At 37.3% G+C, this 17,561-nt stretch overlaps 1 protein-coding gene and 1 non-coding gene across 5 annotated transcripts in view; one reads left to right on the forward strand and one right to left on the reverse strand.

The window, feature by feature from the left end:
* Nucleotides 1-3,122: 3,122 nt before the first annotated feature.
* Nucleotides 3,123-17,561, forward strand: part of RFC3 (replication factor C subunit 3) — a 206,511-nt gene continuing 192,072 nt past the window's right edge. For 2 of the 4 annotated variants that reach the window (XM_017951174.3, XM_003913753.4), the window contains exons 1-7: nt 3,123-3,334; nt 6,126-6,263; nt 9,194-9,261; nt 11,037-11,134; nt 15,108-15,289; nt 15,980-16,116; nt 16,525-16,623. In XM_017951174.3, coding sequence (XP_017806663.1) covers nt 3,248-3,334; nt 6,126-6,263; nt 9,194-9,261; nt 11,037-11,134; nt 15,108-15,289; nt 15,980-16,116; nt 16,525-16,623 — 809 coding nt within the window. In that variant the 5' untranslated portion in view covers nt 3,123-3,247. Of the gene's footprint in view, nt 3,335-3,376; nt 3,602-6,125; nt 6,264-9,193; nt 9,262-11,036; nt 11,135-15,107; nt 15,290-15,979; nt 16,117-16,524; nt 16,666-17,561 lie in introns of those variants that run through there. The other 2 variants (XM_009191748.3, XM_009191749.4) reach the window with 2 other exon arrangements.
* LOC116270644 lies at nt 14,807-14,917 on the reverse strand. The gene has a single exon (XR_004178792.1). It is a non-coding gene; the product is annotated as a U5 spliceosomal RNA (small nuclear RNA).

Genomic DNA, 17,561 nt, shown 5'->3' on the forward strand with positions numbered 1-17,561 from the left:
AGGCCGAGATGGGTGGATCACGAGGTCAGGAGATCGAGACTATCCTGGCTAACACGGTGAAACCCCGTCTCTACTAAAAAACACAAAAAACTAGCTGGGCGAGGTGGTGGGTGCCTGTAGTCCCAGCTACTTGGGAGGCTGAGGCAGGAGAATGGCGTAAACCCGGGAGGTGGAGCTTGCAGTGAGCTGATATCCCGCCACTGCACTCCAGCCTGGGCGACAGAGCGAGACTCCGCCTCAAAAAAAAAAAAAAAAAAAAAAAAAGAATAAAAGTCAGACTACCAGAAACTAAGACCTATTATAAGGCTATAGTAATCAAGACAGTGTGGTACCTGTGCATAGATAAACAAATAGATTGATAGAACAAAACAGGGAGTTCAGCAACAAATCCACACATATAAGGTCACATGATTTATGACAAGGTGACCCTACAGTACAGTGGATAAAGGTCTTTTTAATAAACAGTGCTGGTGTAACTGGATATCCACATGGAAAAAAAATGTATCTTGACCTTTTAGACTTTTTTTGTATGGTGGCATACAAAAAAAAGAATTCCAGTGGATTTAAAATCCAAATGTGAGAGCAAAACCATAAAACTTAAAGAAAAACTCACAGAAGAACATTGTCAAGACTTTGAAGATTTTTTAACACAGTATGAGCCGAACTATATTAAAATTAAGAACTTCTATTTATTAAAAGACACCATTAACAGCGATTAAAACCAAGCCACATGTAGGAAAAAGATATTCAAAATACATGTATAAAAAGGAAACAAATCAATAAGAAAAAGATAAACAGTCTAGTAAAAATAGGCAAAAATATTTGAATAGGCACTTTACAAAAGAGTATTCTAATCATTAATAAGTATATAAGATGCTCAACATCATTAATCATTAGGGAAATTAAAATCATAACGAGATTCCTCTATAAACCCACCAGAATGACTAAAACTTAAAAAGGTTGTTGGTTGTTGAAGATGTGGAGAAATTGGAATTTTTTTGCATTGCTGGTGGAAATGTAAAGTGGTGCAGCCGCTGTGGAAAACGGTATAGCAATTACTCAAAAAATTAAACTTACAATTACTATATGCTTGCCAGGCGTGGTGGCTCACTCCTGTAATCCCAGCACTTTGGGAGGCTGAGGCAGGTGGATTGCCTGAGCTCAGGAGTTCGAGACTAGCCTGGCCAACATGGTGAACCCCTATCTCTACTAAAAATACAAAAAATTAGCTGGGCGTAGTGGTGCACACCTGCAATCCTAGCTACTTGGGAGGTTGACGTGGGAGGATCGCTTGAACCCAGGAGGTGGAGGTTGCAGTGAGCCGAGATCACATCACTGCACTCCAGCCTGGGCCACAGAGTGGTACTCCATCTCAAGAAAAAAAAAGAGCTAAGATACTTGAGGGCCAGAGTCATTAAACATTAAAGTGATTGCAGCTGTAGTTTACCAACCCCAAGGACTTTACTTCCTCTGTAGCAATTTCTCATATTCCATATATTCAAGAGTCTGGAGTAAAATTGCTAGATAAAATACAGGGCACTGGTTAGATTTGAATTTCAGATAAATACTGATTTTTTTCTCATATAAGTATGTCCCTGGCAATATTTATTACAATTTCAAATATTGTCAGAGACATACTTGTATGAGAAAAATATCATTTGTAAAGAATTTTGCCAGACATATGAAAAAGCTATCTGAAATTCAAATTTAACTGGACTTCCTGGGCCCACCACACTATTCCTCCTTCCTCAGAACCCCCAACAACATTGAAGCACATGTCTTCAGCCTCTACCATCAACCACTCCTCCTTATTGAAATTGTCTGTCATGCTTATGGTAACTCTTGCCAAATCATTGATCATTCTAGCACTTGGTCTTTCTCTTTCTTCCTCTCAGTACTTATTTCCAGTATCATTCTTTATGATTATGATATCCACATAGACCACAATTCAGTATCTCTGCTTCTGATTTCCTTTACGTTCTCATTTCAAACACTTCCTCCATTTCAATTCAAATGGAGAGAAGCATAAGGAAGATGAAGCTTTTTTGCAATATTAAATAGGGTGGTCAGGGAACCTTCAGTGAGGAGACAATACTTGAGCCAACATCCTGAAGGAAATGAGGGGCTCAACTCTGCTGACTCTGGAGAAACATAATCCAGGAAGAGGAAACAGTAATTACCAAGGCCCTGAGGCAGAAGCCTTCCAGGCTTATTACAGAAAGTCTCGAGAACAGGGGTTAAATCTTACACTTGGTGATGTGGATAATACCTTGCCTGCAGGAGTAATTCATGTAATATGACGATTCATAGAAGAGCATGATAAATTCTTGATTAATAAATGAGTAAGAGGTACTTTGGTGAAAGGTTATTAAGTATATTTGGAAATCATTTCCTGCCCGTAAGACCTTGCCGTCAAATGGCAAGACTTAGGGTTCTCAACAATACACAAAATAAAAGCATAAATTAAATAAGGAATTAATACTATGTACAATGAGTAAAGTGCATTTTGAGAGGCATTATTTGAAGATAACTTCAAAAGTTGCATGAGCTTCATATGCAGAATATTTTTCTGAGGGGTTCAGATCCTTCTACACATTTTAATTGGAGGGCTTTCAAACATTCTAGGCTTAGAATGCATATTAACCTCATGTCTTCTCCCCTACAGGCCATATCTCGGTAGTTTTTCCATGCTCTTGATTCTTTTGCTTCTAATTCAATAAGAATATTGAGGAATAGAGGTAACAAAGGATAGTGCAGATCAGACATTTTTAAGCGATTTATCCAATGAAGCTTTATTGGGTACTTGCCAAGTGAGTGAAACCCTGAGATGTATATTTAGTGCCGAAAACTGAGTTCCACACCTAGCAGATATTTAGTAAATTTTTGTTTAATGAATTAAGTGAATGAATAAATGAAAGGAAGTGTCTTCTCTGAGGTATCCGGATGTAACGCCAAGAGGGTGAGAACCACATTTTCAATTCGCCTGATAATTTATAGAATATAATAGAGGGTGCGAACAAAGAGAAAACAAAGCAGCGAACTTCAGAACTAGAAGGCACCGACGCGGCAGCTAATTTTGTCTGCACACGGCCCCCGTAGCCTTTGCGTCCTAAATCGTTTACGCAGCCGCGACCGGTAGTGACGTCACGAGATTTGGCGCTCGCGGGAAAACTTGTCTCTGCGATAAGGGGAAGACGCGCGCTCGCGCGGGACTTTCAAGCGTAGGTCCCCGGGAAGTCGAGCTGCCATGAGCCTCTGGGTGGACAAGTATCGGCCGTGCTCCTTGGGACGGCTGGACTATCACAAGGAGCAGGCGACCCAGCTGCGCAACCTGGTGAGTCCGCGGGGGCCGGGAGCATGGGAGAGCGGAGGCCCCCTGGCTCGGGGTTTTGCACTCCCCTGAGGAGCAGTGCTTCTTCCTCCTGCATTGGCAGGTGATAAGTATTATAGAGAAAAATAACAAAGGGAAGGGGGAAAAGGTGTGGGAGGCCGGCTTGTATTTTTAAACAAGAAAAGTTCCTCTGAGAAGTGGCATCTGAGCCGAGACTTGAAGGAAATTGAGAAGTCGTAAATACAGAAATCCGAGCGAAGAGTGGAACAGGTAAGAGGAGACAGCATGTGCAAAATTCCCAGGCAGTGATATGCACAGCATATTCTAAGAACCTCAGGAGGCTGGTGTAGCCGATAATGGTGAACCAGCGGGAAGGGTAATGGGAGTTGGGGGTGCAGACTTAGTAAGTCTCACAATAAGATGGGAAGCCGTTGGAACATTTTCAGCATAGGTGACACCATGAGATTTGCTTTCTAACTGGCTTAAGATTTCTCGATGTCAGTGTTGTCATTGACAAGTAAAGTGTTGTAAATATGTATTTACTCCAAAGATCATAAAATTAGCAAATAAATTGTACTAGGACGTTCCTGAGATTAGTTGTTTTTTTTTTTTTGAGACGGAGTTTCGCTCTTGTCGCCCAGGCTAGAGTGCAATGGCGTGATCTCGGCTCACTGCAACCTCTGCCTCCCTGGTTCAAGAGATTCTCCTGCCTCAGCCTCCCGAGTAACTGGGATTACAGGCGCCCGCCACCACGCCCGGCTAATTTTTGTATTTTTTAGTAGAGACGGGGTTTCACTACGTTGGCCAGGCTGGTCTCGAACTCCTGACCTCAGGTGATCCACCTGCCTCGGCCTCCCAAAGTGCTGAGCTTACAGGCGTGAGCCACCGTGCCTGGCTGAGATTAGTGCTTTATGAAAGATTCCCTCCCCTCTATCCTGATGCCTCTTTGTTGTAGTTGATAAAAGTGTCTAATGGCAATATTTTGTGAGGAACGAACTGAATCTTTCAGGGAGTAGAGAGTGAAGAAGGATCTTTAGGAGACTAAGTTATTTAGTGTCTGTGGAAGACATTTGTTTACTCCTATTAAGGACCTCAGATAATATATGATGCTGTTGAAATGTTTTTGCCCAATACCCTGGTTTTCCCTTACCGACCTTTCTTAGGTTTACAGATACTATTTAATTGTTAAGTGCTTCTTAAAAATAAGAAATAATAAGAAACGACTGTACATATGAAAGTCATTAGACTAGTTGATAGTGTTGCGAGATTGATCTTTAATTATTCATACTGCATGTATACTAATTTAAAGTAAATTGATTATGGCAGTATCCATAATTTATGGACAAATTACATTTTCCATCAATAGCTTTGTCTTCAGTTTTCCTAGTCATAGAATACATTTTATTTTCTGTGGCCACTTTTTGTTGTACAGAATTTGGAATGTATATTTTGGACATCAATTTTATATCATGATCTTAAGTGTTAAATTTGCTTTTAAGAAATGTTCACCTGTTTACTCTTTTATTTGCAGCTTAATCAAACTATGAAACATTTAAGGCATAATCCTTATTTTTGGTTAGATTGAAGTTTAAAAAACAAAGGCAGTAAGTGTCTATGGGACACCTACCATTTTCCAGGCACTGTATTAGATTGAATAGTTTTTTTCCTTGAGACTTTTCTGTGACAGAGATGGATGAGTTTACAAGGTATTAAAATTCATTGCAATAAGCCCTTCTCTTAAGATACGTATTCCATTTTTTCGATAATGGTTATTTACAGAACTTTGCCTTAAAAGATTTTATGTGCCTGAGGCTAAGGTCTGTCACCCACTCATCTTTATAGCCTTTGTAGCACTGGTTCCCAAACCAGACTGATCATTAGAAACACCTGAAAAGCTTTTGCAACACTCATCATCAGCAGATACGGTTAGTGCCCTACCCAGTCCTCTTGCTTTTAAGTAGACTGACTTCTGACTTCTAACTTTGTAGATCTGTACTTTGCCTGAGGGCTTTTCTCTCTGTGACACCCATAAACAGATTTGAAATGCCTGAAGTTAATGCTCTTTCATTTCCCCCATCCACTTTCCTAAGCAGGCTTCAAGAAAGAACTAATCAGAGATAATGATATTGCAGCTTCCCCACCCCCTGGGTAGGTTGACACTCTGGTGGGTGTTTATGTTGGCTTTAAGAGTTTCCCTAGCAGGATCAAACACAGATACCTAGAGGCATTCAACTTGAAAACACACTCTTTAGTGGCTGCCTTCCTTTCCTCTCCTATGAAGTTTTCCTTTATCTCACAAGTAACCTCCCAAAGGAACCAAATACACTGAATTGTTATCACAGGGACTGTTTCTAATAGTCCAAACTAAGAAAGGCCTGAATCTCAGAGTTACAGAATCGTAATCTCATGGATGATACGGTCTATTCCTTAGTCAGTCCTTTATTTAAAAAGTTTTCTAGGTGCTTCTGATAGCCAGGTTTAGGAGTTCCTGCTTTCTAGCATTTAGTTTTGTGTCTTGCATGTGCTGTGTCATGTATGTAAGTTATACAAAATTAGTGCCAGGCGAATAGTAAACATTTCAGAATATATATACATATATATGATACACAATATTTTGTTTATCTACCCATGAAACTCCAAGTTTTACACATATATAAAAACTTGGGTATATCTACCCATGAACTTGGAGTTTCATGGGTAGATACATAAAATATTTGATACTTAAAAAGTAGTTTGGTTCTACCTAGAGCAATTCAGTTTGACTAGGGAAAAACGCCTTGTTCTTTTTTTTCAGGTGCAGTGTGGCGACTTTCCTCATCTGTTAGTGTATGGACCATCAGGTGCTGGAAAAAAGACAAGAATTATGTGTATTCTACGTGAACTTTATGGTGTTGGAGTGGAAAAATTGAGAATTGAACATCAGACCATCACAGTAAGCATTTCACTTTGAGGCCCTGAAAGTGATTTATAGCAGGGACTTTCAGTCTTGGTCATGTATGCCCCCAGCCCAATTGCTTCCTAATGTATAATTTAAATAAGAATTTCACAGGTAGTCTTGGGGCACAGGATTTGAGAGGTACTGATTTATAGACCTGTTATAAACAGAGCAAAGCCATTTATGTTAGATAGGAAATAAGAGCAACAGAGGGTTTGGGGTAAAATGTAGAGGGTGAGATTAATTTCAGATTGCCTAAGAAGACAATGTTTTAGCTGGAATTAGAGCTCAGGTTTCCAAACTTCATTTTTCTGAGAGCAGTAATGGGGATGGAAAGAAAGAGAATCATTCTGAGAAAAATGTTAAACATGGTATCAAGTGACTTGTTAAAAAGTGGGCAACTGACTGACTGGGAAAGGAGGCCTGAAACTCTGGGATGTTGAGAGGCTTCCTATGATCTTGCCCTTGCTAAGATGTCCAGCTTCATACCATGTAGAGCATTTTTATGCTTTTCCATTATAGATGATGTTTAAAATCTAGCTGAAATGTATCCTTCTTTTTCCTACCCCGTTAGAATTAACTTTTCTTCTACAACTTGTAGTTTATACTTTTAATAGTACTTACTTTGTTTTGCTTTGGTTGTAGTAGTTTATACATCTTCTACTTTGACAAGATTGTATTTGTTTTGACTGTATGTCAAGAACATATATTCATTTTCATATCCTCTGGTAGAATGTCTTTACATATTAGGCATTGAAAAAATCATATGCTGAGTGTGGATGGCAGTGCTATAAACAGAATCTTCAGGAAGGTAACTGGATTTTAGGCTAGTGTTGATTAGCATATATTTGGATACATTGAGTTTGAGATACTGGTTGTATGTTGTGGTGGAAGTTCTTATATAGGGACAAATTTAACAAAAATGGTGTGAGATCTGTCAGAAGAAACTAGTATCTTATAGAGAGACAATAAACAGCCAATCAAATGGAATGTTGCAGCATGTTCCCAGATGGAAGGCTTAATAATTTAAATGATCTGTTTGCCCCAGGTGACACTATAAATTTCTACGAAATTCTAATTAAAATTCAAGTGGTTGTTATAATTGTATGAAATGATCTTAAAGTCCATCATTTCTAAGACTAGCTAAAGTAATTATGAAAAAAGACTAGTGAAGTAGGGCTTGTGTTACCAGGTAGTAAATCATACTGTATGATTATTGTAAATAAAATAGTATTATATTGGCATGAAAATAGAGAATTAGACTAAGTGAAAATGGAAAGAGAGCTTAAAATGTGATAGAGGTCTATTTCAAATCAGTGGAAGAGGATGAGCCAACAGAGTGTGTCATCATAACTAGTTATCTATCCAGAGAAAACAAAGTTGAGTCCCTATGACATAACAATTTATAGAGACAAATTCCAGATGAATTAAAGACTTAAATGTTACAATGAAACACTAAATATCTTAGAGTAAAATTTTTTAGACTATATGAATTGCTCATGGGTAAATAAAACCTTTTATAGGAAAACATTAAAACTGTAGAAGAGAAGTAGACACCTGGATATATGAATTTGAAAAATTGCGACCGGGCGCGGTGGCTCACGCCTGTAATCCCAGCACTTTGGGAGGACGAGGCGGGCAGATCACGAGGTCAGGAGATCGAGACCATCCTGGCTAACACAGTGAAACCCCGTCTCTACTAAAAATGCAAAAAATTAGCCAGGCGTGGCAGCAGGCGCCTGTAGTCCCAACTACTTGGGAGGCTGAGGCAGGAGAATGGCGTGAACCCGGGAGGCGGAGCTTGCAGTGAGCCGAGATCGGGCCACTGCACTCCAGCCTGGGTGACTGAGCTAGACTCCGTCTCCAAAAAAAAAAAAAAAAAAAAAATTGCTATGGCAGAAATTATACATAAAATCAATAGAAAAAGTAAAGATTGTTACAAAATATTTGAAAGGAATGTATAAATAAGAGATTTTTGCAAATTGGCAACAGAAAGACAATCTGGTAGAAAACTGAATAATAGATTCTTTTGTAACAAATAGTCACAGGAGAAAAATGTAAGTGGCAGTAAACACATGTAAGGATGTTTGACCTTTGTGATAGTCAAGCAGTGTGAGTCTATTATATACCCTCCAAACTGGAAAATTGGAAGGCATGATAAAACCTACTGTAGATGGGGAATGTTGGGGAAGAGAGTTGCCAGTGGAAAAGTGAATCGTTAGACCATTTTATGAAGCAAACTGGTCAATACGTACATACACATATGTATTATATTAAAGTTAGAAAACACATTCCCTTCAATCCCAAAAACTGGGAATCTCTTACATAGAAATGAAAGCAGTATATGTACACATATGTTAATTGTGGAATTGTTTGATTTCAGAAAACAAAATGTCCATCAGTGTGACCAGCTTTGGAATATCCATGCCATAGGTTGGTGTGTGACTATAACACTGTGCTAGTTGTCTGAGAGGATTGCCAAGATATATTAAGTAGGAGAAGCAAAACACAGAGACTTGTGTATGATTTCCTTTTTTTAATTTTTATTTTTTACAAGAAATTGACACTCCACGAAAATATATTCGTGTATGTTTATTTTTGTGTTAACATGGAAAAGACTCAAAGGAACAGATCGTTTGCAATGATCTGTGTTTCAAATGGTTTACAGATTTGGTTTGGGGATTTCTGGAGATAAGGAAAAGAAAAAGGTAGTCACAATAAAACAGGATGTGTGATTTGACCCAATTTGTATAAAAACATGTTTATCTGCACATTGAGAAAAGAGTGGGATTAACAAAGTTAAAACATGGAATGGTGGTTATCTTGAGTTTTACTTTGTATAATGAAAGGAAAACCAATGGAAATACAAAAGAGTGGGGAAATAGGCAATAAATAAATGTTAAAAATACCTTTTTCTTTGTCCACAGACTCCATCTAAAAAGAAAATTGAAATTAGCACCATTGCAAGTAACTACCACCTTGAAGTTAATCCTAGGTAAGTTACTACCATATAGAAATTAAGCATTTTTAAAGAAATTGGTTTTGGGCTTTCGTTTTTTTAAAGATTGAAATCCTTTTTTGAAGTAAATTGATACATGTGGAAGCACAGTTTATAAAACAGATTAAAGTGGAGCTGCCCTGCTTGAAATGGGAATCCTAAAGCCCTTACCGTTTTGCCTTCTGTGTCAAATAATTTTGACGATGTATTTACCTTTTCTAGCTCTAGGGAGCTCATTGATGTACACAGAGTATATTATATTGTCAGTAAATTTTTGTTAAATTATATTGGCTCATTCATTACTGATGAGCAGTGTGTCTAAAAAATTTACAGTGTTTGGAGTAAATATTTCAGAAATTGACTTTGAGTCGCCAGATCTTTCTTTGTCACTCTCTTTGCTTAAATTTCTTGATTGGAGGTATTGTAATAGTCCACCAACCAATATCTTTATTCTCTGTCATGCAGTAATAAGATTAGGAACTTGTTGGAGAGGCATTGAAAACTCATGCAACAGCTGTTAAGTATGAAGTGGTGTAGAAATGATTCTGGGAGCTAACTGGGTAAGCTGTAATGATCTGTGGGACTATATGAGTTCTTAAAGGAGAATAGAATTGAGGATATTGTCAGGCATACGCAACATGGGCAGTGGCACAGAGGCAAGAGTGAACATCCATTTCAGGGAGAGGGAGGAGACCAAATGGAGCAGGAGGAATAGCATTACAAGCTAATGTGTATGTTGTTTTCAGTAGCAGGCACTTTGTGAGAAGCTTTACCTGGATTATTACATTTAATCCTTAAAACAACCCTAACAGATAGGTATTATTATTTTCTCTAGGCATCTCAAAGAAAACTAACAGAAATAAGGTTGTTGGGAATGGGTTTGATCATAAAAACAAAGGGAGTGTTAATTCCATAGACAAATGGAGAATGTTTTGGATTCTTGGCTAGGAAAATGATTGTAAGAGCAACACTGTAGGTATATTGATCTATAATAGTAGTAGTGACTTGGGAAAACTTAGTGGCTGTTTGAGAAAATAAAGTTAACTGCTTTGACCTGTTTTTCTCATTGTGAGTTCTTCTGAAGCATAGATAACCAATTGGAGAATAAGCCTGTTGCTTTCGGGGTGATTGAAATTAACATTCATTCAGCCTAAATTGACTTCTGTTGGTTTGAGAGGTCCTTGACTGGAGTGCCAAAGCAATAATATTGGTGTAAATGACAGATCAATATGGAGTTTTGACTTTGTGTCTTAAACCCAATTTGCTTATCTCATCGCCTTACTGAATCTCTGAGTCAGTTTCATTCTAGTGCTGGGAGCAGATTTCTCTTTGTTCTCTCTTAGATCTTTGCTATTTTGGGGATGTGGAAGAGGAATAGGGATTGAATTTCTGTTTCAAAGAGTTATTTTTTGTATTTTCAACAATTATAGATAGTTGAGAAATGAACTATAATTAGGTATTAATTTTCTATAGTAAGTACAGAAGTGTCAAAGTGTTTGCTAAACTGTTACCTAATTATTAGTAGTTGCTTTTTTTATGTTAACAGTAAACTTAATGTAAGAACATTTTTAGTGTTTTCAGTGATGTTAATCCAACTGGAATATTGTTAGTATTTTTAATGACCCTAAAACTTTTTACTTTTAAGGAGCTTATAATTATAGCTAGGTGATATTAATTTTGATTGAAATTTTGACCACTTAAGAACCTCAACATTTTCCTTATAATAACAATATTAAGGGCATACTATATACCATTGTTTTTGTTTTGTGTAGTGATGCTGGAAATAGTGACCGAGTAGTCATTCAGGAGATGTTAAAAACAGTGGCACAATCACAACAACTTGAAACAAACTCTCAAAGGGATTTTAAAGGTAGGTGATCAAAAGACTTCGTTTTATGAAGCTGACAAGCATTAGTGCTCTCTCTCTCTTTTTTTTTTGAGTTATGAAAGTGAACAAGAGAGAAGTATGATCTCTGTGCTCATGGGAGTTTATAGTCTAATGGAATTGAATTTTATGTGAAAGAGGACTATTTGTGCCATCCATTTGATATTTTAGAACAAGATGAATAAAAATATGTGCTTTCAAATAAGAAAGTACATGATTTTAAAATAGCTGTTCTTATGACCCAAGTCATATGTTCATTATCAAATATTTAGATAAAAAAGAAAATAATATCAGCTATATTCCCACCATCCAGAGACAGCTACTATTAACAGTTTAGACTTTATCTTCCAAGCATTTTTTTCTATATATATGCATACATTCTTACTGGTGAGATTTTGTGATAATAAATATGCCATCATTTATTGCTTTTGATACTTTTTGCCAAATTCTCTGTCTGAAAGTGGGTATAGATTTATACTACCAATAGCAGTGTTTGGGAGTGCTCATTTCTCTGTGACATTTACCAACACTGAAGACAATTCCTTTTAACCTTTGTCAGTTTGAGTGGAGAAGATAGCGTTTTGTTCCTCCTTACTGAGTGCGATAAATTTTTCCTTTGTTTAATATTGCTCATTTTTATTATTTTGTGAATTCCCTGTACATATTCTCAGCTGATTTCTTTCCTCAGTCTCCATATTTCAAAATAAATTTACATTTATGAATTTATTTTTTGCTACTATATATGGAGTCTTATATTTTCTGAATGTTTTATATATGTAAGTTACTAACATTTATATCCTACTTTTATATCTTGCTGTGTTATTAAATTATCTTACTGTTTGTAATTGTCTTTTGATAGTTTGAGGTTTTTTTTAGATGTATATCCATATAATCTGTAAATTATTTTTGCTTTTTCTTTCCAATTTTTATGGCTCTAAATACTTTTTCTTCTCTAATTATGTTGGCCAACCCCCCAATAGTGTGCTTAATAGTAATAGAGATAGCAGATGTCCATGGAAGGAAAGCCTTAGTGTTTTCCCATAATTAATTGCTGAATTTTGGTCTGAGGTATATATATTTGATCACGGTAAGAAAATATTCTCAAGTTCCTATTTTATTGAGTGTCTTTAACACAAATGTGTGTTAAATTTTGTCTGATGCTTCTTTTTCATCCATGAATGTGCTTTTCTGATTTTTCTTTAGTTCATTAATATCATAGGTTGTATTACTGGATTTTCTAATATTAAAACTTTTGCTAGGCACAGTGGCTTATGGTAGCAATCCCAGTGCTTTGGGAGGCTGAAGCAGGAGGATTGCTTGAGCCTGGGAATTCAAGGTTGCAGTGAGCTGTAATTGCACTACTGTACTCCAGCCTGGGTGACAGAGCGAGACTGTATCCCTAAAAAAAGGCAAAACAAAACTGTTCTGCATTTCTAGAGTAAACGTCACTTGTCATGTTGAATTAATTTTTAAAAATATGCTGTTTTCTGCCTACCAAGTACTGCTTACTCACTATTTCCAACATCACTATGCAAAATAATGACATGTATATGTAAATGTAGGAAATACTGTGCCATTATCCTCAATCTGTTATTAATATTAAAAGAGAAATGTTGAAGATCTGTTATTATAAGAAATTTAGTTGAAATTTAACATTTTAGTCAAAATTAATAATACCTAATTACAATTACAAACCTTTAAAAGTGAAATGTTTTAGGGTCATTAAAAATACTAACAATATTTTACCACCCAATTACAGTTGAAATAACCTTTCACATGAAGCTTACTGTTCCTTAAAAAGAACAATAACTATTAATTAACAGTTTAGAAAATACTTCGACTCTTTCACATCCATAAAGATGTTATTCTGCTCCTCTGCTCGACTCTTACATAACTGTTTAAATTTGGCGATGATCCTTTTGTGTTGGTCATTTTGTAAAAAGTAAAGTGAGTTTTCCTGTGCTTAGGAAGCAGAGGCAGGCCAGAGAGTTTTTTCTAGGTCTGGGGCTCTACAGCTACCTCTTGTATTAGTTTTACAAAGTGATCAAAAATATATGACACTTTACTTGAGGCCAGGAGTTTGAGACCAGCAAAACCCAATCTTGCCAAAGGAAAAAAAAAAAAAAAAAATAGGCTCATGCCTGTAGTCTTAGCTACTTGGGAGGCTGAGGTGGGAAGATTGCTTGAACCTGGGAGTTTGGGATTGCAGTGAGCCATGATCGAGCTACTGCACTCCTGCCTGGGTGACAGAGTGAGACCCTGTCTCTCAAAAAATAAAATAAAAAAATAAATTAAATAAATGACCTTGTGTTCTGAGCTCTATTCCCTATCTTATTTTCTGTCACCTTTATTGGGATTCTTTGTCTCTCTTTTACCTGTTCTCAGTTTGGATTCTGTTTCTGGAATTTCTTCTCATTGTGGAGCATTGTCTTATTCTCGAACTCCTGTCCTCAAGCCATCCTCCTAGCTTGGCTACCCACAGTGCTGGGATTGCAGGCACAAGCCCCTGCACCAGCCACAGCCACATGGAACATTGTCTTAGAAAGGAGGTTCATTTTGGTATTCTCAGAGTCTACTGTTCTGTCAAACCTTACTGCGTCAGGGTTCCCTTGGTCTCACCCATAAATTGGGCTCTGTTGAATCTCCCACCTCGGTAAAACTGCTGCTTTCTTTGAGACAGTGTCTCACTGTGTTGCAACAGGCTGGAGTGCAGTGGTGCCATCACAGCTTACTTCAGCCTTGACCACCTGGGCTCAAGGAATCCTCCCACTTCAGTCTCCTGAGACTGCAGGTGCAAACCACCAGGCCTGGCAATGTTTTGTATTTTTGTAGACATGGGGTTTTGCTGTGTTGCCCAAGCTAGTGTTGAATTCTTGCGCTCAAGGGATCTGCCTTCCTCAGCCTCCCAAAATCTTGGGATTACAGGCAGATTACAGGCATGAGCCACTGTGCCTGGCCAACTGCTTTCAAATTGGCCCCATCATGGTTTCTAGTATATTCCTGTGGGTGATTTTGAGCTTTTCCTATCTTAAAGTCTGTCAAAATCTTCCTCCCACACCGTTGCTGATACTATGTGGGCCTTTGCAGTTTTAGTTTCTTGTTCTCATGTGCTCATGTTTGGGGTTCTTGGGTAAAGCTTGTTGCCTAGTTTCTGTAAAATGTTCATGCGTTCTTTGTCTTGGAATCTTTAGTTGTTCTGTTTATTTTTATGGGGCAGATCGAAATGCTGCATGCCACTAGTTCATCTGCTAGAAATAATTTGTTAATGTAATGAAAAATACAATACTGGATTCAGTTTCTGTCTCTACATTATTCCTGAACCGTGTTAAGGCTGATCTGTGATTGTGGCCAGATGGAATCTTACTTTATGGTGGCCAGATATCTTTATGCCTTGTTGCCTACATCTCTTGCACCACTATTTTCCAAAGTCTATTCCTTGGAATTTAATATTTTAGATTAAGATGTACCACAGAAATGTGCTGCTGAGTAAAGTTATTTTGGGGAAATGCAGCACAGTACTTCCTTGTCTTGGTAAATTTTAGTGTATATAAATAAAGGTTGCAATGATTTCTACTACAAAGTAACTTTTTAACTTCATTTAGCCTAGTGTTTCTTGGTCTTGTTTGATTATAGATTCTTTTTTTTTTTTTTTTACTAGCCCTGCCAATGCAAGGTCTCACAATATTAAAAACTCAGAGCTGTTCCTATCCATACAAATCCTTAGTAAAAGGCGAAAGATTTATATGATCTGAAGAGAAACCGGAGTATGATTGTAGTGTTTTAAAATAAAAAATAAAGTAATTTTACCGTACTTATAACTTTATCTTTGCCAAAGGGAAGAGTAGTATATCAGGCTTATTATTTAGGATTTCACCCTGGATAATGGGGAGGAAGAAAGAGACAAGTTAAAGTTTGAGTGAACTCAAGTTAAAGTTTGTTTTGTTTCTCTTTGACTCAGTGGTGTTATTGACAGAAGTTGACAAACTCACCAAAGATGCTCAGCATGCCTTGCGAAGAACCATGGAAAAATATATGTCTACCTGCAGATTGATCTTGTGCTGCAATTCTACATCTAAAGTGATCCCGCCTATTCGTAGTAGGTGCTTGGCGGTTCGTGTGCCTGCTCCCAGCATTGAAGATGTAGGTCAAGTTACGCTTTTCTGAAAAATCAGTTCAGATTCTCTGTATACTGTATGCTTGTTGTAAAAGAAGAGAAGCATATCAGTAATTCAAGAACATTTACAGACCTGGATGCAAAGTGTTAATATAGGAACAAACTAAAGCGTATAGTTATAAATACCAGATGCCAATATATAGAAAGTGTTTTTCCCTTTAAACCCTCTTTACCTTGAACAAGTAGGTATTACGAATTCCACTAAACTAGGTAAGGGCTAGTTATTTACTGTCTTCTTTCTCAAGCTGATTTAGCTGTCTATAAGAGGAGGCCGGAATATTGAGAAAATAGATTTTACAAAGAGATGATGTGGGAATACCTAATCCCTAGGAAGGGAATTAAAGTTAGTATGAAATAACATTAATATTTATATTTATACACACAGATATATTTTTTCTCTATCATTCTTAACAACCATCAGCAAAAATTATGATTCCTCACATTAAATATCTTTCCTGCTTTTAATAGATTTTGGGAGATTTCATGCAAAGTAGGGATAATATGTAACATTGTGTTAGATGCAGAGTGGTAAGTTACTTTTATATAAGTTTCACTTATAAGAATTTTGAGAGTAATATAGTTATAAGGGTCTAGAAGGATATCAACAGAAATCTGCTTTTTAATGGATTGCCCATTTTTGTTAACTTTATTTGTAGATTTGCCACGTGTTATCTACTGTGTGCAAGAAGGAAGGTCTGAATCTTCCTTCACAACTGGCTCATAGACTTGCAGAGAAGTCTTGTAGAAATCTCAGAAAAGCCCTGCTTATGTGTGAAGCCTGCAGAGTGCAACAGTGAGTGGAAGGGGTAGTTACATTCTAGGACTTCGGCTGCCAACCTTCTTGGCACCAGGGACCAGTTTTGTGGAAGACAGTTTTTCCATGGACTGAGTAAGGGTGGGGAATAGTTTCAGGATGAAATTGTTCCACCTCAGATTGTCAAGCATTAGATTTTCGTATGGAGCATGCAACCTAGATCGCTTGCATAAGCAGTTCACAATATGGTTCATGCTCCTATGAGAAGCTAATACCATCACTGGTCTGACAGGAGGCGGAATTCAGGCTATAATGCTGGCCTATCCGCTGCTCACCTCCTGCTGTGTAGCCCAGTTCCTAATGGCACAGACCAGTGGTTGGGGACTGCTGTTTTAGGACATAAGCACACTTCTTTTTAACTTCTTGTATTCTCTTTTTGTTGTGTAGATATCCTTTTACTGCAGATCAAGAAATCCCTGAGACAGACTGGGAGGTATATCTGAGGGAGACTGCAAATGCTATTGTCAGTCAGCAGACTCCACAAAGGTACCAGTATAAAATGATGACAGTAAAGATTTCGTTATCAAGGTATCATAGAACATGTATTAACTACTTTATGCTAATGCCACATCACTTTGAATTATAATTAAATCCTGAATCTACGTATTAACCTTTTAAGGAAAATGTAGGATTCAACTTCAGAAATTTAGTGGTTCAGAATAGTTGGTGTGTGATATTGTGGCTTTTATTAAGCTGTAATATCGTGGCTTACATGTGATCATGTAAAAGTGGAGTTTATGTTAATTTTAATTTTCCTTTTAGGATCTCAGATACTTAATAGTAACATATAACACAAAGCTAGACATAATGTGTGTAGCTTTCTAGGAAAGGGCAATGTATAACTTTGCAATTGATAGTGCATCTTGTGCTAGAAAGACACCAGACTATAAGTCAGACTTCTAGTTCTTGTCCGGAACTTCTAACTAAGTGTTCTTGATCAGGTAACTTCATTTTAGAGTTTTATCTTCATTTGTGTATTAAAGATACTATTATTGCCTCGCCAAGGGTACTTGTGCCTTTGTTGTGAAGAGCAAAAGAGTTATTAATGGTTTGAGTAGATGACCATGGGTTCTACTAAGGATAGCATTGTGTATATACCATTTTTAGAAAGTATTTTTTGACACATTTGCTGCAAAATTGTTTCCATTACTTCTGTAGGTCTATTATTTGTAGGTTGACGATTCTGAAAATACCTCAGCCGCTAGTAGTTTCACTTATGGCAGCTTTGATTGAGAAGCACAGTTTGCTTTTCTCCAAATAAAAAATGACGACGTTAAGGCCCACTAACTTTGGAGAGTATGGAGAAGGTTCCTTAGACTTGCTAAAGCACAGTTTCATATCCTTGTTGGCTTTCTGAGCTTAGAAATGATCTTTGGACCTTACAGAGGGTAGTTGATCATTTTAGGGTTCAGAATAGACTGAGT

This window comes from Papio anubis, chromosome 15 (assembly GCF_008728515.1).
Source record: "Papio anubis isolate 15944 chromosome 15, Panubis1.0, whole genome shotgun sequence".
In the NCBI taxonomy this organism is placed as follows: Eukaryota; Metazoa; Chordata; class Mammalia; order Primates; family Cercopithecidae; genus Papio; species Papio anubis.